The sequence below is a fragment of the Ictalurus punctatus genome, chromosome 2 (genome assembly GCF_001660625.3).
Source record: "Ictalurus punctatus breed USDA103 chromosome 2, Coco_2.0, whole genome shotgun sequence".
Lineage (NCBI taxonomy): Eukaryota > Metazoa > Chordata > Actinopteri > Siluriformes > Ictaluridae > Ictalurus > Ictalurus punctatus.
The window spans coordinates 27883445-27909722 of record NC_030417.2 but is presented as its reverse complement, the minus strand read 5'-3'; the positions used below and the strand labels follow the sequence as shown (position 1 = coordinate 27909722).

At 40.6% G+C, this 26278-nt stretch overlaps 1 protein-coding gene across 2 annotated transcripts in view; it reads left to right on the top strand.

Annotated features, from left to right (window-relative positions):
• Nucleotides 1–26278, top strand: part of sdk2a (sidekick cell adhesion molecule 2a) — a 165439-nt gene that overhangs the window by 89388 nt on the left and 49773 nt on the right. For both annotated transcript variants that reach the window (XM_017461828.3, XM_047149719.2), the window contains exons 4-15: nucleotides 4425–4572; nucleotides 6826–6959; nucleotides 7889–8000; nucleotides 8104–8294; nucleotides 9892–9975; nucleotides 10776–10970; nucleotides 12775–12891; nucleotides 13432–13599; nucleotides 15390–15492; nucleotides 16371–16547; nucleotides 16817–16953; nucleotides 22364–22511. In XM_017461828.3, coding sequence (XP_017317317.1) covers nucleotides 4425–4572; nucleotides 6826–6959; nucleotides 7889–8000; nucleotides 8104–8294; nucleotides 9892–9975; nucleotides 10776–10970; nucleotides 12775–12891; nucleotides 13432–13599; nucleotides 15390–15492; nucleotides 16371–16547; nucleotides 16817–16953; nucleotides 22364–22511 — 1714 coding nt within the window. The remainder of the gene's footprint in view (nucleotides 1–4424; nucleotides 4573–6825; nucleotides 6960–7888; nucleotides 8001–8103; nucleotides 8295–9891; nucleotides 9976–10775; nucleotides 10971–12774; nucleotides 12892–13431; nucleotides 13600–15389; nucleotides 15493–16370; nucleotides 16548–16816; nucleotides 16954–22363; nucleotides 22512–26278) is intronic.

Here is a 26278-nt window from a genome sequence, read left to right as displayed (position 1 = left end):
ATATATATATATATATATATATTGCAGATAGCCTTTAAGAATGTCATTGACAAAAGAAGAACGTACTGAAAAGTTGCGATAGACTTTAACAGGAAACATGGCAATCACAACACACTCGACACCGTAGTCAAACTTATTATCCGGTTCAAAAAGGACCAACCGAGAAGTGGCCGTCCATGAACATCCACTGACTCATCCAACCTGGTGCTGGCAAACATAGTCCCCTATGTATGGAGACTTTTGGGACACCCTGTAGTTTCTGCTGCGTTCAGGTCACCCTGTAATTCTTTTTGAGTGACTGCTGGTGACTTCCTTCTTACTTTCCTTATCATTAGTCTGAGAGCACGCTGTGAACAGGAGTGATTAGCTATGGTTTCATCAACTTCGTACCTGCATATTATTGAACCAGTTGTGCTGACAGGGAAGTTTAAAGTCTTTGCTATGGCTCTGTAGCTTGTTTCCTTCGAGCGTTGTTAAATAATGTTGCTCCTGAGAACTTGAGGCAATCAATCCGTCACCCTTCAATACAGTGCTTTTTTAAACATATCCTTGTTTATGCTTTATGAAGTCAAAAGACACTATGTATGCAAATTTGAAGTAGATATATACACTGGAATTATCATTAAATTACAACTAGTACGTGAATACGTTTTTCTCCCCCTCACTGTAAGCAGGACACTGCATAAAAATGAATGCGTGTATATTTCGGTTACTTCCTCTTAATCTGGGTATTTTAGTGACTTCCTCTTGGTGTGGACATTTTTAAATCGTTCCAATTCAGATGTATTCGTTGGATGCTTTTAGCGATAGACATTGTAACAAAGCAGCTTTGCAGGAGTCCAGGGGTAGAGTTAGACCCTTAATGAGCAAGCCAGAGGCGACAGTGACAAGCCAAACACCCTGAGACAACATGAGAAATAAACCTTAAGAGGAATCAGAGACAAAAGAGGCTTCTGGGTGACGCAAGCCAGAGGGATTATAAATTCATTGCAGGTGCGAGTGTAGAAGAGTAAAAGTCAAACAGTACTAAGTGTGTTCAGAGGATGTTTAGTATGAGAATATTGTGAATACAAGTCCTGGAATTCCTCCTTTCTGTGGGTATTTTAGTTACTCCCCCCGTACTGTGGGTATTTCAGTTACTCCCCCCGTACTGTGGGTATTTTAGTTACTCCCTCCTTTCTGTGGGTATTTTACTTACTCCCCCCGTACTGTGGGTATTTTAGTTACTCCCCCCGTACTGTGGGTATTTCAGTTACTCCCCCCGTACTGTGGGTATTTTAGTTACTCCCCCCGTACTGTGGGTATTTTAGTTACTCCCTCCTTTCTGTGGGTATTTTACTTACTCCCCCCGTACTCTGGGTATTTTAGTTACTCCCCCCGTACTGTGGGTATTTTACTTACTCCCCCCGTACTGTGGGTATTTTACTTACTCCCCCCGTACTGTGGGTATTTCAGTTACTCCCCCCGTACTGTGGGTATTTTACTTACTCCCCCCGTACTGTGGGTATTTCAGTTACTCCCCCGGTACTGTGGGTATTTTAGTTACTCCCTCCTTTCTGTGGGTATTTTACTTACTCCCCCCGTACTGTGGGTATTTTAGTTACTCCCCCCGTACTGTGGGTATTTTAGTTACTCCCCCCGTACTGTGGGTATTTTAGTTACTCCCCCCGTACTGTGGGTATTTTAGTTACTCCCCCCGTACTGTGGGTATTTCAGTTACTCCCCCCGTACTGTGGGTATTTTCGTTACTCCCCCCGTACTGTGGGTATTTTAGTTACTCCCCCCGTACTGTGGGTATTTTAGTTACTCCCCCCGTACTGTGGGTATTTTAGTTACTCCCCCCGTACTGTGGGTATTTTAGTTACTCCCCCCGTACTGTGGGTATTTTAGTTACTCCCCCCGTACTGTGGGTATTTTAGTTACTCCCCCCGTACTGTGGGTATTTCAGTTACTCCCCCCGTACTGTGGGTATTTTAGTTACTCCCTCCTTTCTGTGGGTATTTTAGTTACTCCCCCCGTACTGTGGGTATTTTAGTTACTCCCCCCGTACTGTGGGTATTTTAGTTACTCCCCCCGTACTGTGGGTATTTTAGTTACTCCCCCCGTACTGTGGGTATTTTAGTTACTCCCCCCGTACTGTGGGTATTTTAGTTACTCCCCCCGTACTGTGGGTATTTTAGTTACTCCCCCCGTACTGTGGGTATTTTAGTTACTCCCCCCGTACTGTGGGTATTTTAGTTACTCCCCCCGTACTGTGGGTATTTTAGTTACTTCTGTGTGTATTTCTTTTTTCCATGACTATTTTAGTTATTTCCACCTGTTTCATATTTTATCCTGAGTATTTCAGTTAATTCTCACTTGTTTATCATTTAGCAGAGCATCGCTGTTACTTCCGCCTTGTTCGTTGTCCGTATTTTGTTACTGCTCCCTTGTTTTTGATACTTTTGACACTCTAGGATGGTAATAAATGATAAATATAGCATTTACAACAGCTGCACTGCCCTAATCAGATCTTTTCATTTATTATAACAAACGAATTCCTAGTTTGCTCAGTTTTTAATTAAGCTGTATTTATTGCAAACGTCGATCAGTTTCTATACTTTCGGCCGTCATAACAGAAACGTTGTGACGTGCAATATTTGCATGCGTTGGATGTAGTTTCAGGCTTTTGCTTACATTTTTTTCTGGCCCTGAAATGAGCTCTACCTATCCTGAGCTACAGCTCAGGTACAGCTCTTTAGAGCTCTGCTCGCATTTAACCTAAAAGACAATCCACGAGGCATAAAACTGAACCCACCAGCTGCCTGTATTCATTTGACAATTCGAATATGGCTGTAGCACAGAAAAGAGAAGACAAGTCATTTCAGTTTTATCCAGAGAGTTGTAGGGTGCAACAAGGAGCAAAATTAAGCCAATATGACTGAGGCAGGTAATGCATTTGAATGTCTGAGAGCCCTCAGTGTAGCACGTAATAACAAAGAGATAACTGAGAACATATAACGTTAGTTTGCCAGCTATTAATATTAACACAGAGTTTTATTATTTTACTATTCTATTTTATTATTTTGCTGTTATATTAATTTCAGAAGTCTTGGAACGCCATTTGTCCAGCAAAATGAGTGGACCAGAATTAATGTTGATGTGATCGATAATTAATCAGTAGTTATTATAAATTTAAAAAAAAAAAAAAAAGAGTCATAGTTAGCTAGTAGTTTTACAGGAAAAATATACAACTCATTAATTACTGCTAAGTAATTAATCTTTTGTTAATAATGGACTCCTACTAACATTCTTGCTGTGAAATTAACTAGGCATTCTTATTAGGTAATAGGCATAAGATGTTCCAGCATAGTTACGAGTTTTTGACTGATGCAAAGTGTTAGGTATCTAGACCATCACCGTTAAAAATAAACAGTTGTCTTTAAGCTATATATAAAAAATTTAATAAAATAGAAAATAGACAGAAAATTGAGATTGAAGGAGCTTTTTTTTTTTTTTTGCTGTCAACTGCGATATGAAATAACAAAAGCAAAAGCAAAAGTAATTAGAAAGAAAGAAAGACGGAGTAATATGATATATGAATGAGAATATGGCAAGAATTCAAATCTAATAGGAGACAAGTTTAATGCTAATATATTGCTGCAAGAATAGTTCACATTGTAATTATCATGTTAATCACCGCAAATTTGTCTTCATTTAACGAAATGATTATAACATAGCATTTGATCCAGCACACATTATTGTTCTGCACATTTCAGTAGAACTACATCACAGAAAGCTTGAAGCAGCAGTAAAAAAAAAAACCGTATCTGGGCAGGAGACCAAAAATATTTCGCTGTTTATTTTTTCATCATGTTCAAGTTAATTGTGTTTTGTGACAGTTATAACCTTCAATGGTAACCCATAGTCTTTTATGTCAAAACATGATTTTGTTGAAGGGAGACACCTTGATTAGACCAAACGCTGCTCCTCAGACGCTGCTCCTCACTCAATTTGATATTGCATGTAACAGAATCTACACTCTACATGCATAACTCATGTGCAAATGGTAAAATAGTACTTAAGTCTGCCTGAGGGTTGAATACTGACTCCGTCATGAACTCCTCACTATGTGCAAGTAATTCAGCTAGGAAAACATCCTTATGTGCACACATGAGGTGCGTTCCTATTTATAAATTAGGTGTCAATTAGGTGTGCACAAGCTCTAGTTTCAAGAGAAGGATGAAGACTATTGGGGGAAGGAGACATTAGTGCATTTTTGTACATTTTTTATTACATTTGATTTGGGATAGATGCATAATATAACTGCGCAAACTTGTTGCTTACTTTAAGTAGTGAGTTTTTTTTCTGCCTGCCTATATATTTTTCTCCATTGTTCTCTATCTTGCCCCATCAATCACGCTATATTTTTCCCACTCTCTCAGATATGGAAGACTTTGTGGAGAGGGAGCGATCTCAGGTGGTGTCAGAGGGGGAAGCTGCGCTCATAACCCCCCCAAGAATTCCAAGCTTTCCCCGGCCTCAGATCACATGGTTCCGGGATGGCCGCAAAATTCCCCCCAGCAGCCGCATGTAAGCATGCATAAGTCTCGAGACACATCATCACGAATCAATTTTAATGTGCGACACAATATTACCTTACGCCAAGAGAGCCTGTCCCATTGTTGTTTAATGTTCTGTTTCATGCTGGTTCTCCTGTGGAAGGCTGTGGTGAGCTGATATCACGGCCTCTCATTGCAATATTGATAAAGTCAACTATAATAAGAGCCCCTGTCGATTGTGTAGCGGGTGAGATTGAAGGCTGGAGAGAGCAGACAGCAGGGGAGCCAATTAGACAAAGTGGACAAAAGGCCTTTATTGACGATCTTGGCTGATTGACAGAGCTTTCTCACACTTCCATGCACCGTGTGTGTGGCTGCATGCCTACCCACATGTGTAGTCAGTTTTCTGCATGTCTTCACAATCAGCTGAGAGTAATTTACCTGGGCAGGCGAATGGGTGAGAACAGCACCGTGACATGTTCAGCTGATATACACTAAGCTTTCCAACATAGGTGAAGAACACTGGCTGCAGCAGTGCAGAGCCTTTTTTTCAGCAAGGAATGTCAAGATATTCCTCTCTGCAGAACCAAAAGTCCATAGTGAGAAGATGTCTCACCTGCTATCAGAATGTCAGCATGGTGTTGTCACCAGTCTTTGATGCTGAGAGGCTCCAACAGTGTAAAGTTTGTTTACTGCTCATTGGCCATGGCTCTCCGGGGTATTGATATTCCACTGTCATGCTCCATATGAACCCTCACTCTAATTGCGCGTGAGTCGGTCTTAGTATGGCTTGATCGGGTTGCCAATGACAGCTTGGTGGCATCTAATGTCTCCCCACACAGTGTGTCACTCTCATTTGAGTGTGCACACCCCGGCTATTCCATGCGAGCATCATTATTAAGCCCTTTAATCTTACCTGGATAATGATAATGATAATGATAATGATAATGAGTCTTTATTGATCACATATACATATGCACAGTGAAATTCATTGCTTAAGACAATTCTTTTGTTTTTAGCGATACATGGAAGGCATTTGGATTTGAGACAATAGGTCAAAATGTCAGTGTTTATTTCATGATATTTTATATCTAGATGTGAGAACTACTTCGAACATGGCACCTTTTTATTTGAACCCACCCATTTTTCAAGTGATCAAAAATATTGGACCATGTGACTGACAGGTGTTTCTGATTTGCCTAGGTGTGACATGTTAGATTGATTGTTTAAACAATTAATGAATGTCTGATCTTGTTTTGAGTCCTGGGTTTTGCATGTGAAGAAAAGCAAGCCATTTTGAAGCTGAGAAAAGAGGGAAAATCTATCAAAGCTACTGCACAAGCATTGGGCATAGCCAATGCAACAATCTGGAATGTAATGAAAAAGAAAGAAACCACTGGTGTACTAAAAACCACACGCGGAACAGGTCAGCTGAGGAAAACAAAGCAGTTGATGACAGGAACATTGCGAGAGCTGTGAAGAAAAACCTAAAAACAACAGTCAGTGACATCACCAATACCCTCCACAGGGCAGAGGTGTAGGTATCACAATCCACAATTCAAAGAAGATTTTGAGAGTAGAAATATATAGCCCAAACACAAGTTGCAATCCACACATCCACTCAGCAGTAACAGTCAGAAAGACAGATTGGAATTCGTAAAAAAAAATACAGAGATAAGCCACAAAAGTTTGGTATCCAAGATGAACCTCTACCAACATGATGGAAAGGCCAAAGTGTGGAGAAAGAAAAGCTCTGCTCATGATCCAAAGCATTTAAGCTCATCAATCAAGCACGGTGGAAGTAGTGTCATGGCTTGTGCTTGCATGGCTGCTTCTGGAACGGCCTCACTAATCTTTATTGATGATGTAACTCATTCGGGTAGCAGCAGAATGAATTCTGAAGTCTACAGAAACCTTCTGTCTGCCAGTTTACAGAGAAATGCATCCAGTCTAGGGAAGAACTTCATCACGCAGCAAGACAATGACCCAAAGCACACTGCCAACACAGCAGAGGACTTTATCAGGAGGAAAAAGTAGAAGTTTTTAGACTGGTCAAGTCTATCGCCAGACCTTAATGCAATTGAGCATGAGTTTCACTTCCTGAGAAACCCCCAAAACAAACAACGGCTGAAAGAAGCTGCAGTACAAGCCTCCAGGCTTGCATCACAAATGGAGAATGCAGAAACAAAAGAATTGGCCTTGCTGTGCCAATACTTTCAGAGGTAGGCTGTATCTGTCTGGCACAAGTGCCTGAATCTCTTTTCAATTTAATTTCTCCTTCCAGAGCTCTCACTCTGGACAACACCCTGGTCATCCTGTCTACAGTGGCGCCGGATGCAGGTCGCTACTATGCCCAGGCTGTCAATGACAAGAATGGCGAGAACAAGACCAGCCAGCCGGTTATTCTCAATGTGGAGAGTGAGTATGCCAGAGGAGCCAAAGTAATTTAAATATAACCCTGTGTTTATGTTCAATTGCATCCTTATTCACATTTCACATTACACTGACATACAGAATTCAGCTGGGGAGGTGATTTTCCAGGGATGTGCCTGGATTTTTCAACAGGTGATTTGAACACAACTAAGACATGCAGCTCTTGTGCCCCCTAGTGGCTGTCTACTGATCCTCAAGGGCTTGGAGAGACTGATTTTTACTTCCACTCAATATTTTGATTCATTGTCCAGTCCAGTGTGACATGTGGTGTGGCCAAGTGTGGCTGCGGGTGATCTGCTGACTCTCACCCCGCCTCAGTGACAAAGTGATTAAGCAGCCTTGTAAAATCAGCCCGTCTATTTAATAGCCCCCCAGCCCACAATGGCAAATTTATGAAAGACATGATGCAGAGAAAAGGGGGAGAAGGAGACCCACCTGCTCAACAGCTGCTTACAAAAGAATTGCTAAGGAGTGTTTGAGAGAGGAACAGACAGAGAGAGAGATTGAGAGCGAGGGAGAGAAATTGGTCATTAAGGGCAGGGAATCGATACCTGGGCCGGTGCCTTTGCTTTAGCCACTGAGTGACTGGTGCATTTAATCAGTATGTCTGCACCTCTCAATCAGGCTGCATTCAAAGGCACAGTACTGTAATGATGGTATTACTGTGCACTGTGGAGGCTAAGAGGTTGCTTTCTCTGTTCAGCACAAAGAGGGATTGAGCATGATGCTAGTTATGTCCACAAGTGTAATGGCAATGCTTTGTATGAAAGCAAAAGACATATTGGCAAGTGGAATGGGAGGTTGCCAGACAATTGGCAGAAACGGTGTTGAGATTAGTGGCGATTAGGGAAAGCTAAACAATGCCTTCTGTAAAGCATTATCTTCTTTTTCTGTTTTTCTATTTGCTCTCTTAGATGTAGGCGGGCCTGCAGATCCGATCGCTCCCACCATTATCATCCCACCCAAGAACACCAGCGTGATGGTCGGCACATTTGAGGTCACGCTGGAGTGTGTGGCCAACGCCAGGTGTTTATTTGCATGTGTGAAAACAGCCCTGCCATCAACACCTAATAATATAGTTCTTGCAAGTCCGTTAGGTAAAATCTGTCTCTTTCTTTTCTCTGTCCAGACCCCTCATTAAGCTCAGTATTACATGGCGTAAGAATGGCATGGTGGTCAGTCGAGGACTGAGGGACTTTGGTCGACGACTGACCATCAGCGGGCCTCTGGTCAGTGACAGCGGGTATTATGAGTGTGAGGCATCTCTGCGCAGCAGCAGCGTCCCAGCTGTCACTGCAGGAGCTTATCTACATGTGATTGGTAGATCCCTCACATACCTCCTCTTCAAATTCACACATTTCATTTGTTATCAATTCTGATACAAATAATTTACATACACATAGAGGAACCCTTATTTCATTACTTATTTTACTACAAAGTCAGTTGGGTACATGAAGCGTTTAGCTGAGACATGTCATTCTGTCAATTTAAGCCAAATACAATTCTGCTATCCTATCTTAACTTGCAATACAACAAGCAATAGGTCACAAAATGCACCCCAAAGCCTTCCATACACTCAAATGAATCATTGTACAGCTCATGTGCTTATGCCTTCAACTCTTATTAAATAGACCTGCAAGATTTCCAAATGTTGTTACATAAACGGTCCGTACAGGATTCTGCTGAGGTTGTTTTTTTTGTGATTGTTGTGGCCAAAAATGTGTGATTTTTCAAAAATGTGTAATGCAATTTGCAGAGATTTTTGTGCGTGTTTTGCGGGAAACTACTTGAATTGGCGAAATTGTTTCACACAGTCTTTCGCAGTGATGTTTGTCGGTAAATAAGACCCTTTAGCGACACTCATGTTCAATGCATGTGAATCGAAGAGGGCTTTGGCTGAATGCGCGTTGTGATGACATCACATGACGTGTCTTGGCCCAAATCTGTGTAAAATCTGCGATAATTTAGAAAAATTGCAGGCTCCACTGAATATTGCGGAGTTTGCTTGATTTGGAAGGGACTGCATAAATAATACCACAAACAAGCTGAATAATCGCTCTAATAAGCTATCTAAATATTTTATACCACAGATAAATTCATACATTAATTTATCTTCAGGTCAGAGTGGCAGTGGACCTGGATCCTATTCAAGGAATACTAAGCACAAGGCGGGAATAAACCCTAAATGAGACACCAGTTGATCGCTGGCCACCATGCACGGTCACACACTCATTAACACCTAGGGGCAATTTAGAGTAGCCAGTTTTTCGGGTGAGGTTTGAGAGGTCGGAGGAAACCAGAGAACCCAGAGGAAACCCACACAGACACGGGGAGAACATATGAAACTCACACAGACAGAAACTGAGCTAAGGATCAAACTGTGAGCCAGCAAAGCTACCCAGTCATCCACTAGACATAAATGCCACAGTTATATGTAGTTGTTATTCAGGATAAAGCACATTTCATCTCAGATATACAGTCATAAATCTCTCGGTTTTCACTGCTTCATATTTGGGATTGCTGATTCGCATGCACCAGCAAAGACATGATCAGCACTTAAACATAAACAACTACCGAACATAATGCTGCTGCGATTGCATAAATCAGAATTCGCCAGTAGCCCTGCAGAGGCTTGTGAGAGACGGGGGTGGTGGCCAAGCTATGACTATCACATTTATAAGCTATTCATTGTGCTTATGGAGCATAATCACAAAGATTATCAGCTTGATGTGATCTGCGACTACCTTTCTAATAGATTCTAATAGATTTTGTTGTCACTGTTTGCCTTTCAAGGGGATTGCCTAGTTTTAATATATGGATGCTCTGCTTCTAATGGAGCCTAATTGTATGTAGCACTGGAGATGTTTTAATTAACTGAGTAACGACTGGGACTGATCTGGCTGTTCTGTCTGTATAGAACACCCTCAGTTTGTGAAGGAGCCAGAGAGACACATAACTGCTGAGATGGAGAAGGTGGTGGACATCCCATGCCAGGCTCGTGGTGAGTGTGTGTGTGTGTGTGTGTGTGTGTGTGTGTGTGTGTGTGTGTGTGTGTGAGATCTGTCAGCTAGCTATTTTTTCCATACTTAAAGCAAAAACTCTTTCAGGACATCGCTATTTTTATGCTGTTCTATTTGTGTAGCAAAGAACGAGTCAAACCACACATTTGTAGCCATACACAGCCTATAAACAAAATGTCCAGCTTCAATGTTCTTCCCCGTCTACTTTGTTGCTGAACATGGATGACCTGGCAGCACAGCTGATTCTGAAACCGAGAGCATGCAGCACGGGGTAGAAGCTCTTTGTAGCTTAATGATGGATGAAGGATACAATGTCTACAACAGCATCTGGGAGGTTCAACTCAGGCCCCAGCAGCATCAAAAAACGAGTCTGGAATGGTCCCTTTGAGCTTGCATGCGCTGCTGATCTGACTCTAAACTAGCTGACGGGGATTGAATAGTGACGTGCAACCCGTGGTTCTGAATCCGCTGTTTCACATAATGGAATTGACTGTGACTCAGTGCAAGGGTTTTATTACAATTTTGTTTAGCTTCAATGGTAAACAGATATTACTGTGGGAGGCAGTCAGGGAGTAGGCAGGAGTGGCAAGACTCTTGTGCAGTTGACTGTAGAACTGGCTTCATGTAGTCTGAAATATTTTCAGACTAACAAAAAAACATTTAACCAGCATTCTATTACATCTTCTTAGCATCTTCTTCTCCGTTTGTTTCCAGTCTAAGCAAACTCTTTTGTGTATATGAGTAATCGCTCAGTCTAACGCTTTCTCTCCACTGTACTCAGGTGTTCCTCAGCCAGACATTGTTTGGTATAAGGACGCTGTGCCCATTAGCACTGTGAAGACCCCACGCTACAAGGTGTTGGTGGGAGGCAGTCTGCAGATTAATGGCCTTGTTCCTGATGACACCGGGATGTTTCAGTGCTTCGCCCGCAACCTGGGTGGAGAAATCCAGACCAACACGTACCTCGCTGTCACCAGTGCGTTTGGCACCATATGCCCTCCTAACATTTGCCAAAGCATGTTTTTTTTCAGCTTCCCCTCTTGTTCAGGGCTTACCTTCACCATGACATTTTTTATCTTTACAAGTCTTAGATCAAAAGAGAGAGGGAGAGAGAAAAAGAAAGTGAGGGATTATATATATATATAGTTGCAGGGAAAATGAATGATTCAACCCCCATTGCAAATCAGGTTTATTGTCACAATTTACAGACTTTCAGCTGTTTGCAATGAACAAATCAGACTAGTTCAACACAATGAGTACTTCAAGTGGTTTCCCCAAATTCAACTGAAAATGCCACTTATAGTGACTTCTCCAGTCTCAAAATGATTCAACTCCCTGAGTAGAATCCCTCACACCAGCACAAATATGCAGAACAGGTGTTACCTGGTGCAACTAATGAAGCCCTTGATTAGTTGCAGCAGGTGTGCTTGAGCTGGAACACCTGAACTGGGTAGGGGCAGAGAATACATAAAATACCTGGACAGGGCAGAGAAAAGAAGCTATCAACAGCTGCAACCAGATTTCTGAGAAGGCATGTTGTGAAAAACCCTCGAGTGACTGCAAAACACCTGCAGCAAGACTTGGTGACAACAGGTGCTGAGGTTTCTGTGAGCACATTAAGGCTAAACGCAGAAGGTTTCCATGCCAGAACTCCAAGACGTACACCACTACTGACCCAAAAGCACAAGAAAAGTCAGCTCAAAATAATTTTAAAAAGCCACAGAAGTTTTGGGATTCTGTTCTGTGGAGAAATGAAACAAATCTGGAACTTCTCAGCATGATGGATCAGCGGTATTTCTGGAGGAAGAAGAATGAGGAAAGAACACTCTGTCCACAGTCCAGCATGGTGGTGGCTTGGTGAGGCTGTGGGGCTGCTTTACATCCTCTGGCACTGGAAACCTGCAGCGTGTGGAAGGCAAGATGGATTCATTGAAGTATCAAGAAATCCTAGGAGAAAACATCATGCCTGTTTGTGAGGAAGCTGAAGCTTGGGTGTCATTGAATCTTCCAATAGGACAATGATCCCAATCATACCTCGAATTCCACCAAGGCTTGGTTGCAGAAGAAGTCCTGGAAGATTCTACAGGGCCATCACAGTCACCTGACTATAAGCCCATAGAAAATCTCTGGTGGGATTTGAAGAAGGCGGTTGCAGCACGCAAACCCAAGAATATTACTGAACTGGAGGTCATTGCTCATGAGGAAAGGGCTAAGATTCCTCAGGAACGCTGCCAGAAGCTGTGCATCTCATTTGCAGCAGGTCATAACAGCAAAAGGGTGCTCTATTAAGTACTAAAGTTGCTTGCCATGAAGGGGTTGAATAATTTTGAAACTGGAGAAGTCATTATAAGTGGCATTTTCAGTTGAGTTTGTGGAAACCACTTGAAGCATTCGTTGTGTTGAACTATTTCAATTGCTTTTGTTTGATTTTTCATTGCAAACAGCTGAAAGTTTGTACATTTTGACAATAAACTTGAGTTGCAGTGGGCGTTGAATCATTTGGATTGCAACTGTACACACACACAGAGAGAGAGAAAGAGAGAGAGAGAGAGAGAGAGAGAGAGAGAGAGAGAGAGCCTAGTTAGAGGGCTTTTCCCAATGCATTTATCTTGCCTTGTGATCAAAATTTTGATAAGACATTTTGCCAACGCATGAAAGAAAGTGTTCTGTGTCTCATACAGACATCATATACCCCATGGGTCACATACTCCCATCTGTATTGTGTTAGAGCATAGGTGTGTGTATGCATTATCTATCTTTATCTTCCCTGCCCATTTCAGGCATCGCACCAAACATCACAGCAGGGCCTACGGACAGCTCGGTGATCGACGGCACATCCGTTATCCTACACTGTGAGACATCAGGAGCTCCGCGGCCCGCCATCACATGGCAGAAAGGTCAGGAGCTAATCAGTCATCTCCTGCGCACTCACACACCTGCCTCAACGCACTTCTGACAAAAGGAGTTTTATCAGGTTGCCTTCTGGTCCCAGATCCATCAGAGTCACAACAGAGCCTATGTGATTGTGGGATTGATTGTAGACTGCAGTGGCCTTTTGATAAACACAGGAGACATCTGTTCTCAAATCTCTTGCTTTAAAATGCTTAACCCTCCCCACTCAGCCTCTTTCTTTCTCCGTTCAATTCTTTTGAATTCAGAACTAGACGAACTTAAAGGAGAACTAAATAGTAGGTGGGAATTGGAGAGGACTGAAGTGGGAGAAAATGGGGCAAAATTCTGAAGAGAAAAAAAACACCTTTTGTAATATTTTGCAAAGATTTTCTGACATTCTGGCAGCTGTCAATTAATTATCTGCTCGGAGGAAACGTTCCTGTCAATCAAGACATGGAGGCATCTGTACTTGTGTGTCAGTCATGTTGCCTATCAGTGTTCTGCTCCTCTCTCTGCCTTACCTCACCTTCCATCCCTATGTGCAGGTGAGCGTGTGCTGGCAAGTGGCTCAGTACAGCTGCCCCGCTTTACCCTGCTGGAGTCAGGCAGTCTGTTGGTCAGTCCTGCTCACCTGTCAGACGCTGGCACCTACACCTGCATGGCGAGCAACTCCCGCGGCATTGATGAGGCCTCTGCCAACCTGCTGGTATGGGGTGAGTGGGCTGAGATTACAGGAAGGGGAAGGAATCCATTGTTTACTGCTGGATCCCAAATTATATACCGCTCTCTACTGTGGTCGGCAAAGATCAATTCTTTCCGATCACAATACAGCTGCACAAAGAATCATATTAAAGTCACAGTCTTGATTTGTTTCTCAATGCAATACCATTCAAGTATGATTTTACATTTGCACTCAGGCAACCATTATATAAAACAGAGCCCCACTTTTCTCGTGTACACACCAGAAGCATACATGTTTATAGAAAAAAAAGGGGAGAAACAATATCTGAAAAGTGTGAGTGAATTTTAAAATGCCGCTTGTAGCGAGAAGGAACTAAGTCGTCCTAAACAAATGCTTAATGTTACGTACTGACTATTAAATTCCCACTTGCTGAACAGATGCTAAATGTTTGAAATGAATGAGTCATGGCTGCATGAGTCCTGCTCAAAACACACCGGTGATGACCAGTGACACATAGAGCGCATTTATCAACACCAGTTTTCACCCACAATGGCTTATGAGTTACTATTTGTAGGAGTACAGACTAATTATTTAACCGGCTATTTGCTGGGTTTTTTTGGGGAGGACCTGCTGCACTTTTGCCATCTTAATATGGGTCATTTTTTAAATACTAAATAGCTGTTATTTTTTGGACAGGATGTAGGCTATTGTAATTAGAGATTCACCGATGTAGCGGCCGATACGGATTACTATAAGGCAGTTTTTCACGCTATGGGCCATCGGCCAATAGTTTAAAAACATCCGATGATCAGGGCCGATTATATCCTGTCAGTCAAAAGAGGGCGGGAAAACACAGATTTCGTGCTGTGAGTAAAGATAATGTCTCTTGTGTGGATTGACGACAACACTGCAGTTTGTAAGCTCTGTAATCTCTGCACTGATAAAATGTTACACCGGAATTGAGCAGCAGTGAAGTGGGAGTTTCATTGGGTCTAAAAAAATGTTTTGTGCCGCGCTGCTCGAGCTGAATTAAAGCGCCAGTATACTGATGAAAGATTTAAAGATAGATGAGTTGACAAAAAAGTATATATTGCACAGAAAAATATATTTGTAGAGTAGTGTATTTCATATCCAGTTAATGTTAATATATAAAACAGTTGATATTATATATTACCAGTTTGATGTTAATGATGAAGTAGAAATGCTTTTGTTTGTGGTGAGTGAATGTGAGACTAACAGGAGGTTTTTTTTATAATTCAGTCGATTAATTCTGTTAATATGAATGAATAACAACAGTAAGTTCAGAAATCTTACTTTAATCTTCAGAATTGAGTTCATGTGTTAATGTTCATTGGAGTAATGTGTTTTCTGTTTATGAGACCAGTTACTGTGAAACAACTTGTTAAAGTGAAGAGAATGAAGTTTTTATTTGCATTTCTTTCAGAATTGTGGAATGAATTATTATTAATTTAAAAGAAGGCACAAAAGGCAGAAATATCGGTATCAGTATCGGCCGATATCACTCTGAATAATCGGCTATCAGTATCGGCTGAGAACTTTTGTATCGGTCCATCTCTAATTGTAATACAAAAAAGTCATTCAAAATGACTGTTCCACATAGAAAACACTACACCATGGCCTGTTACAGTAATGTAATAATGTAATAAATGTACTAAATATAAAAATGATTGTGGCAAGTGGCAAATAAAAACAATTGCAAGCAAAAAAAATATCTTGATTTCTATTTCATTAAGAATCATGCAGCTCTAGATCTCAGTACAACAGGTTAACATGTATATAATGTGTTCTGATTGTCTCCAGCCCGAACCCGCATAACCAGTCCTCCTCAGGACCAGAGTGTCATCAAAGGCACCAAAGCCACTATGAACTGCGGTGTGACCCATGACCCCAGTGTCACTGTCAGGTAACGCCAGTGTCTTTCTGTCCATACACCAGGATCTCCATTTTAAACTCATTACTGGTCCATCAGTTTCTCTGCCTGCCATGTCGGATCTCTGTCTCTTTCTCGCTTTCCCTCCCTCTCGCTCATCGCTTCTTCTCTGATTAATTGTAATGCACTCAATGTTGGCGGTTCTTTATTACACTGGGTCTCATAAAACGTTGATTTAGCTGTCACCTGCAGATTGATTTGATCGAGAAAAACAGATGAATATGTAAACAGAGCAATAACTTCGAGTCAGACTTTAATTAAGCAAAAGACACAGGAGATTAAACAGAGCAACCGATGCAGCTGCAGTTTGTGTGTGGTGTCTGATTATGTGTGTGTGTGTGCGTGTGTGTGTGTGTGCGTGCGTGCGTTTGGAGCTGCATGGCCATATGTGTTAGGCGTGTGTGTGCGTGTGTGTGTGCGTGTGTGGGTGTGTGTGTGTGTGTGTGTGTGTGGAGCTGCATGGCCATATGTGTTAGGCGTGTGTGTGCGTGTGTGTGTGCGTGTGTGGGTGTGTGTGTGTGTGTGTGTGGAGCTGCATGGCCATATGTGTTAGGTGCATGTTTGTGTGTGTATGTGTGTGTGTGCGTGTGTGTGTGTGTGTGGAGCTGCACGGCCATATGTGTTAGGCGTATGTGTGTGTGTGTGTGTGTGTGTGTGGAGCTGCATGCCCATATGTGTTAGGTGTATGTTTGTGTGTGTGTTTGTTCCATTTTGTTACACCCCTAGTGTCTTTAATTGAATTTGTGTGTCATTTGTGCAACTGTGTTCATTATGTATAGGGTTTGTAAATATGTGTGTATATGTACACCAGCGATTCATACAGTAGGATTGTATTCTGCTATGTGCCCCAGGCACGTGTGGGAGAAGGGAGGCCTGGCCATTGATGTGAATTCAAGCCAGCGGCTGCGGATGGACCCCAACGGCACCCTGCACATTGCCCAGACTTGGTCTGGAGACATCGGCACCTACACTTGCAGAGTAACCTCTGTAGGAGGCAATGACTCCCGCAGCACTCACCTCAGAGTCAGGTCCTCTTCACTCTCTATCTCTCTCTCACTCACTGTTGCTTGGATGTTTGGATAGCTTGTACCATCGTCTGCTATTTCTATATCGATTTATGCATCTTTGCATTAATGCTTCCCTATATTCAAACTGTCTAACTCTCTCAGTAAATATTTGGACAGAATATCTTACCTCTATCTGTTACGGTAAATTGAAACTGTAGGTAAATGAGCTCTTGGGAGAGTGTCACAAACTGAGAGTAATTCCATTTGTCTCCACCATTTGCCCCTTGCAGGCAGCTCCCCCACGCTCCAGAGAATCCAATTGCTACATACAGCTCCTCAGAGAAGCGCTCCATCAACCTCACATGGGCGCTGGCCTTCGATGGCAACAGCCCCCTCATCCGCTACATCCTGGAGGTGTCGGAGAACAGTGAGTGGACAAGAGCTTATTTTCAACTGTAGTGTGTAGTTCTCCTGCGTGTACTGTCTAGTAATAGTAAGTCAATGGGAGTGGAATTTACATAGCTGCATGGCTTTGTCAGGTGTCTTGAGTGGTGGGAAAGTCAACTGCATTAAATGCAGTTTGATTTATTTGTACCGCACGTTTTAAGCATAGACATCGACGTGAAATATTATTGCAGAAATCCATTTGTAAATTTAGATTCCTAATGAGCAAGCCAGAGGCAATAGTGGCAAGGAAAATCTCCCTGAGGTGACATAAGAAAGAAACCTTGAGAAAAATTTAAAAGGAAACTCATCCTATTCTGGGTTACACCAGATTGTGTGCGATTATGCAACAGTACTAAATTTTGTTAAATAATATGGAGTGTGTGCTTATCATCATATTGTGAGTAAGAGTCCTAGAACGTGCAGGTATAGATAGATGGATAAATAGATAGGTAGGTAGGTATTTGTGTGTTTTTGTACTCTTTTTAAATGACTTTTCATAATTTTTAGGATTTCTAAAATAACTTGTATGACTTTTATAAAACTGTATAAGGGACAGGTATGGAACATGAATGATATAAAAATGATTCTGAACACTAGAACTACTTTGAACAAGAGAACTGTGCTGTAATAACGTGAACTATTTTACATGTAAAACATGTTGCAGTACATTCGTCCTGCATTCTAAAAACATTCGCATAAGAATGATGTAAATTGCGACGAAGGGCACGTCTCGTTATCCACGACGTTGTTAAACCTCCGCCGCTCTCTCAGCCACTCACTGAACAGAGCAGACGCAGAGAGAGGTGTGAGTGCAGCGGGAAAGCAAGACCTCGTGCTTGCAGGACAGTACTGCTGACATTTGGAAACTTGCTAAGGCTTGTCCAAAAAGTTGCTGGATTTGTGTTGCTCTGTTTTTTGCACACAAAAAAAAGTGGCTAAAGGGGACTGAAAAGACGTTAAGTTGGCAACACTGGTCTGCACGGACAGTTAGATAAAATTAAAGAGAAAATACAGAGGAAGAGAGAACGCAGGGTTCTTCATTTATGCACATTCTATTTGAAAAGCAATAAAATACACCGAGTACCCAAAATGATCCCCTGGCTGTCTTTTTTTTTTTCTTGAAAACAATTTGCGCCCCTTCCGATCTCTCCAGGTTGAGAACCACTGGCATAAACTGTTTTAAGCAAGTGCAAGTCCACAGAAGATTATCCACAAATACAGGTGGCATGAGTAACAGACCTTGAGATGAGGCTCAGGATCAATCAGGCCACAGGAGGAGGCACAAAAGAAATGTGTCATATATAGAACACCTCATTTGGTATGAAAGCAACATACAGTGTGATCACAGTGCAAACGCAGACTCTGGCAGCTCTAGCTATGACAGCATAAAAAAAAAAGGAGCAGCAGAAGGTAACACGGGCATGAAAGCACTCTGGGACATGAGCATCTCATCAGTCCTCCGTCATCAAAGCTGAGTGATTGCAGGAGAGGGGGGTGACAGCATCCAAACATCACAGTTAACCAAATTCTGTATGCATATACAGTGGCTATAAAAAGTCTACACACCTCTGTTAAAATGGCAGGTTTTTGTGAGGTAAAAGAATGACACTAAGGATAAATCATTTCAGATCTTTTCCTGTCTTTAATGTGAAATTATAAAGCATGCAAATAAAGTGAAAAACAATCAGAAATTTTTTTTAAGGGGAAAATGAACAAATAAAAAAAAAACCTAGTTGCATATAAGTGTGTACACCCCTAAAACTAATACTTTGTTGAAGCAAATACTTTTTTGATTTTATTACACCACTCAGTCTTTTAGTAAGAGGCTATCAGTGTGGCACATCTTGACTTGGCAAAAATCCCTGCTCTTTCTTCCAAAAAACAGTTTAGTTCTGTCAAACTGTGAGGGCATCTCCTGTGCACAGCCCGCTTCAAGTTCTGGGCTCTGGCTAAGATGTTCAAAAACATTGATCTTCTTTTGGTCAAGCCATTCCTTTTTTTGATTTGGATATTTGAAAGGTGAAATTCCATCTTACTAGCAGACATCTGAATGTTGTGCACTTAAATCAACTGGTATTGGTAGCTATTCATGATTCCCTCCACCTTGATAAAACCCACAGTTCTGGTTAAAGAAAAGCAGTCCTAAAGCATGATACTGCCACCACCATGCTTCACCAAACGAATGTATGGTGATTATTGGTGATGTTTTTTTTTTTTTGCACAACATATCTTTTATAATTATGCCATTATTATAACTTTATAATGTATATTATTCATTTTATATTAACTTTTGGAATTTATGTCAACAGACCATAATACATTTTTCCACATAGTTTGGGGTGATTTAGTCGGGCTTGGATGTGAGGAATGGCTTTCGTCTAGCCACCCTACCCCACAGCCCAGACATGTGAAGAATACGAGGGATTGTTGTGACATGCGGAGAGTAATCAGTACTTACCTTCTTGGTAAGTTTTTGTCTTGTCCTTTTATAAATTTTGGAGGGACGTCCTGTTCTTGGTAATGTCACTGTGGTGCCCCATGTTCTCCCCTTGTTGATGGCAGCCTTCACTGTGTTTCATAGTACATAGTTCTCCTGATTGATATCTTTCGACAACTGAGATACCGCACAATACATGCATTTTAAGCTCTTTGTGGACCTTCTGTAGTCAGATGAAGCCAAGATGCCAAGAAAATCCTACAGAAACAGCTGGTCGTTATTTGGGTGTAATCAGAATAATTTCATTGACAGCTGTTTGATAATTACTTTCGAGCATGAGGTTGAACGTGATTGGTTCATTTTGAACACAGCAACATCCCCAATTATAAAAGGGTGTGCAGACCACCAGGTTATTGTAACTTTTTATTTGATATATTTTTCCCTAAAATGTTGTTTTTTTTTAACTTAATTTTTATATGTTGTAAGCATGGAAATAATTCAGACATGATTTATCTTGGTTTCATTTTTTTAATATATATTAAAAATATCCCCTGCCATTTTAACAAGGGTGTATAGACGTTTTATATTCATAATAAATCCACCAGATCTGCACCATTAACTAAGATAAGTGCTACTTAACAATGTGCCTGACTAAACAAATAGATTTTCTACCTAGAGTTAAAGATTAAGTCCATTAATCCATTTTATCTATTGCTCTGTCGTCAACTGTGGTGTTCATTGTCCTAAGAACAAATAAATCTTCACCTTCTGATTGACGGAGACTTGGCTCACCATAATAGACCAAAAGTTTGCTCAGGTACCGTGGGGCAAGAGCATTCCATGCTTTATAGGTCATTTATATAATTTTATAATCAATGCAAATTTTTTACTGAAAGTGGTGTCTGGATAGAACAAGCATTAAATTGTGAAATGTTCTGGATCTAGTCAGGACTCGGTCTGCTTTTTGGGCTAACTGAATCTTGTTTTGTACACATACTGGAACATCAAGACAGCAAGATGTTATAATAGTTCAACCTAGAGCTAACAAGTGCATGAACTGTTTTTGCTGCATCCTGTAATGACATTATAGCTTAGCAATGTTCCTGAAATGGAAAAAGCCATCGTAGTTTTCTACATGAATATTAAAGCCAAGACTAGCAGCAATACTCACACTAAGGTCTTTGACCTCTGTACTTGATGTAACTGAAAGCTCAGTAAAGAGCTACTACATAATCAGAAGGCTAGTAGGTCATAGTAGAGGTATTTTTGTCTCGTTCAAATTAAGTAGGAGGTTACTCAGGGTCCAGTGTCTAATGTCCTTTGTTAAGTTGGTGTCTAGCATCTGGTTTGTCTGGAACATAGAGCGGTGTGTCATCAGCATAGCAGAAGTAGATAATACTTATTATGAATAAAGGTACCCAGAGGTATCATAAAAGGGGTCCTAGAACCGTTTTAAGATACCAACTTTTGCTTTTATATGGCTAGAGAAGTCAGCGTTAATGTTTAGAAATTAACAGAGCTCTGTGCCAATAAGCTAAGTCAGCTGTTATAGTACTGATGTTACTTTAAACAACAACAAAAAAAGGACATTTTGAAGCAAAGATGATGTGTTTGTAACAATTACATTTTTCAGTTTAGATTCATTTATATAACACTTTCAACAATGGACATTGTCACAAAGCAGCTTTACAGATATCCAGATAGAAATGTCACATTTTATGTTAATCCATAATGAGCAAGCGTGAAGCGATGGTGGCAAGGTAAAACTCCCTGAGACTGCATGGGGAATAAACCTTGTGACAAGAAAGATGCAGTGGCTTATGTTTATGTGCTGTGTGCATATGATGGCTTGCATTCCTGCAAGACAAATTCCAGATCCTTTGTTTACTTGTTTGTTCAAGGTTGTAGAAGCAGAAGCATGAATACATTTGTGGAAAAACTTGCACAGCTGGTATATAGCGCAAGTATATAGCGCATTTATTTTTTGTTGATATATATATATATATATATATATATATATATATATATATATATATATATATATATATGTATACACACACACACACACACACACACACACACACACATATATATACTGTTGTGCCCAAAAATTTGCATACCCCTTGCAGAATGTGCTAAATCTTAATACTGTTAAGAAAATAAGAGAGATCATAAAAATCCCATGTTATTTTATATTTAGTCCTGTCCTGAAGAAGCTGTTTCACATACCAGATGTTTACATATAGTCCTCAAGAAAAGATTATAGTTGAATTTATAAAAATTACCCCGTTCAAAAGTTTACATACCCTTGATTCTTAATACTGTGTGTCGTTACCTGGATGATCAACGACTGTTTTTTTTTGTTTTGTGATAGTTGTTCATGAGTCCCTTGTTTGTCCTGAGCAGTTAAACTGCCCACTGTTCTTCAGAAAAATCCTCCAGGTCCTGCACATTCTTTGCTTTTCCATCATATTCTGTTTATTTGACCCCTTTCTAACAGCGACTATATGATGTTGAGATCCATCTTTTCACACTGAGGACAACTGAGAGACTCGTACATGACTATCACATACAGTGCAAACATTCACTGATGCTCCAGAAGTCAACAGGATGCATTAAAAGCCAGGGGGGTGTAAACTTTTGAACAGGATGATCGGTGTAAATTGTTAGTATTTTGTCTTCTGGGAGACATGTAACTATGTTATTTAGCATCTGAAGGGCAGTACTAAATGTAAAAAAAAGATCTTTAAATAAAATAACATGGGATTTTTATGATCCCTCTTATTTTATGATTTAGCAGATTCTGCAAGGGGTATGCAAACTTTTGGGCACAGCTATATATATATATATGTTTGCTGAAGTTTCTCAAACACTCCGGACATACATGATATCAGTGCTGCTCCAGCTGCTCTTCCTGCTGTGTAACTGATAATGTGCTTTCTGTCTGGATCAGATGCTCCGTGGACTGTGCTGTTGGCCAACATAGAGCCAGAGGCGACTAGTGTGATGGTGGGAGGCCTCATTCCTGCACGATCCTACCAGTTCCGACTGTGCGCTGTCAATGACGTGGGCAAGGGCCAGTTCAGCAGGGAGACAGCAAGGTGGGTGGATGCTATTCTAGTGATGCTATGAGGTGCAGGAAATGCCCAGGCTTTTCAAACTTTCAAAATGCATCGTAGGAGAAGTTAAATGCTGTTCTTTTCATATTGTGACTTATTTCCTATAGATGCTGTAACGTTTAGAGCTTTAGAGTGTGTGTTTCACTAGAGCGTTAGTGCATGTCAAGAAAATGAAAAAGAAAAAAGAGGTGGAACAAAGGCTGCATTCCCAACACGGCCATTTAGTTGAAAAAAAAAACGAGGCCAAATGCCTGATGAAAGAATGCGAAAGCTTTCATGTTGCAGGCTAGCTATCCAGGCCAGCCGAGGTGCCTTATCCAGTTGTAATGGTATGGCACTTACAAGAATGTTCAAGCTTTCACAGAGATTTATCTGCTTTTGACTGAGCTGTGTGGATCCGAGTGAGAATCTGAGTGTGCTGGAGCTTCAGAAAGAAAGAGGCAATCGCTCCTTCAGATACGCGGGTCTCGAGAGAATGTGTTGACATCTGCAAAATCACGCACAAATGCACACACACAGTGCTGTTCTACTGTTTTTCCGTCCTGTATTATTTTGGAAACAGCGTCATTGACAAAAATGTCAGCAACTACAATAATGACTTGGGACAGCAAATAAAAAACTTATATTTACTGACTGATGAGTGATAGGGAGATGGAGCTTATAGGAAACTGGGAATACACAAAAGGTATTATATGATATTATATGTGTGTGCTTGTGTCTCAGGAACAGGATTTATAGGCACTCATATTCAGATCCAAACAAGTTTCATAAAATGTTTTGACAAATGTGTGCTTATTCTGTACCCAATGTAATATAGACTCAAGATAAAGAAGGGCTGCATTCAGAATGGAGTTAAGCATGCATAGTCAGGATTTAATACCGAAAACACAAATCACTATCCAGGCTTCAGAATTAACTACAGATGAATTAGGGTCATTCCATCTCAAGTGGTCCAAGGCAGGTTGCTCGGCCAGTTTTAATTTAGAATTGAGTGATTACCTCTATGTATTGTCATTGCAAAATCGCTAGTTTGTTTTATTATTATTATTTTACTTGGTTTAACTAAACCGGCCCTCTTTGTGTGATGGCACACAAGAAATTTTGGTTATACAGCTGTTTACGGAAACCTCAATATCTCGGCTCAAGCTGGTCCTAGCTCCTTGGAGCAAAAAGAACAAGAACTTGGAACAAAAACTGATCTCTATATAAACATTTTGCACATTTATGTTCCTTAAACTTCAAACTTAAATCCAAATGTAATGCTCAAGATTGCTCACAGTTCCACATTTAGGGTCAGTTTATAATGGCAAGGGTTCGGGTCTCAGTCGTAGTTTTTTAGGGAGTACCTAGGTAAGTATAGCGTGCGTGCAGAACATTTCAGGTTTGAGACATCTCTTTTTGTTTTTTCTCTTATGAGGGCGAGAATGTGCCATCTTTTTTCAATTTCCCTCACTTACGGGTTGAATATCTTTGGTGGGGGAGCAGATACGAACCTGAAATTTTGACAGGAATAAGTCCTCTATAGTAGCATTCTGCTGTAAAATTTGTGAGTTTGAGATTGGAGGTGAACTTTGAAGGACAGTGGACCTCGAGGGCCAGATTAGAAGAACCAGCCTGATCTATCACGTTGGAACAGGTGTACAGTTGTTATGTGGAATAGATTTTATCGAGATATGGATGTACAATGTTCAGTTGGGTGTTTTACAAATGAACAGTGGCATAAATAGAGCTATTGTATTTCTCCTCTGATAAAAGCAGTAAGTAACTTCTGAGCTGTAGCCTTGTGCTACTTTTATCAATAATCATGACCACGACTATTCATGAAAATCAACCTCGATATATTCACCATATATTTGACTACTATTCTTTGATAGTATTTACTTCATTTTAAATCCTCCCCCAAAAAAGACAATTGCCTGATTTAGTAGCAAAATCTTGTAGCCTAGAAGTTACTGACTACACACAGGTCATTTTAATAATCTCATTGAGCCATGTAAGCCACGTAAATATTGACATATTGATTGAACTTAAGCCGTCAACTCTGAATATGGCCCTGAGGTCTTTAGGCATTCTTTTATTTTCTGAACTAATGCGGTCTCCCTAATGCATATCATATTTTATGTTTCCTACAGTTATAACGGCAATAATGTCTGCATTGGGAGGAAAGAAGGGAAAAGGATGAAAAGCAATTTGATGTTGTGTAAAATAATGTTCTATTTTAAAGAATGCATGAAGTTGATGACAGAGGTCCAGATTAGATCAAATTCAGGGGTTTGATTTCCAGTAGAAATGGATAGCTTTTCCATTTTGAGTGAGTTTTAGATGGTTTAGATGTGTTGATAGCTGATGTGTTTCCTGCTGGGCAAGGGGGCAGGGAATAGCAGGATGTAGAAGCCCAGAAGAAGATGCAATGCAGCAGTGACTTCTTGCCCAGAATGTTTAATAGGTGTGCTGTTCCACAGAGCATATAAATAGCTATAGGGTGTGTAAATCCAATTGTATAAAATGAACTCGGGTGTTGGTCTTGTACAAGATTTGCTTGCAGCTTGCCTGAGATGTTAATTAGGTCTGATAGTAATGAATTTCTTTTATGTTGTTTTTTTCTTTAAAGGATTTATGAACTGCGCTGATTCCCTGTACTACCTTTTCCGAACAAACTGAGGACAATAATATTGTTTTATCAGATGTATTTAAAATCATGCTTTTTTCCAATAAATAACAAGGAATCTAGTGTTTCCGTTGTACAGAAAGCAGAAGCGTTCCATATGGCAGTGCCGTTCATGAGTGAGAATGGGGAATTTGTGATTTGTGGGATTTCCAACAAGCTGTCAAGTCGGTCAGATTGTTAAGACACTCTGCATAAGGGAGTCTGCCAAATGCCATAAATGTTAAGAATTGAGATTGATGATAACTGGGCTAATGGGTGAAAAGTCTGAGATCTTAATTTCTCTGATCTATAAAAGAGGTCTGTTATTGGTTGAGATGAATTCAGTTGATTATGTGTTAAAACTGTTACATTTCTAAAGTAACACTGGAAATGTTTGGAGCTTTAAGCTTCTATGAGTTTAATGGTTTGCAGTATGTCTAATATAATTCATTGGAAATAATGGTGTCTCGATCACTGGTCCATGTAGAGGTAAACGGGCAGGGATAATTGTAAATACATTTATTTTTGCTTGTCATATTTATAAAAACAAGAAATGAGCAAACTCTGGTTTTCTTAGCTGTCTTAGGATTGAATAATGTGGATAACTGTTCCAGACAAGGAAGACATGCAATTAAAATTATAATCAGGGAGATTTGTGCGTCTGAGGTATTCGATTGTATCGAGTTGCTGATTTAAAAGGAGTTAATGTGTGACTGATGGCTAAGTAAGAAGCATGAGAATTCTTTTGCTTTTGGGTGTTTTAATCTCCAAACGTCGTTACGACTGTAGTCATTCATTAACTGACTTGTAATTTGGGTGAATGCTAATTTGGTGTATTGTTCAGCATTGAAGGATCTGTCTAATGGCTGGATGAATGACTGAATCTGGGCTATTGAGGGAGACCTGAAGCGTGGGTCATCAGTTTGTGATCTGTAAATAAACGCAATAGGGTTGTTGCTGGGGTTTTTTTTTTCCTCCATGCCGTAGATTATGATTTGAAATGTTTATCTCAGGATCTGCAATGTAAGTGGCATTATGAATAAATGTTGTGTTTCTGCTGATTAGGATTCATAGTCCTCTCCTCATGAAATTGTAGTGGGTG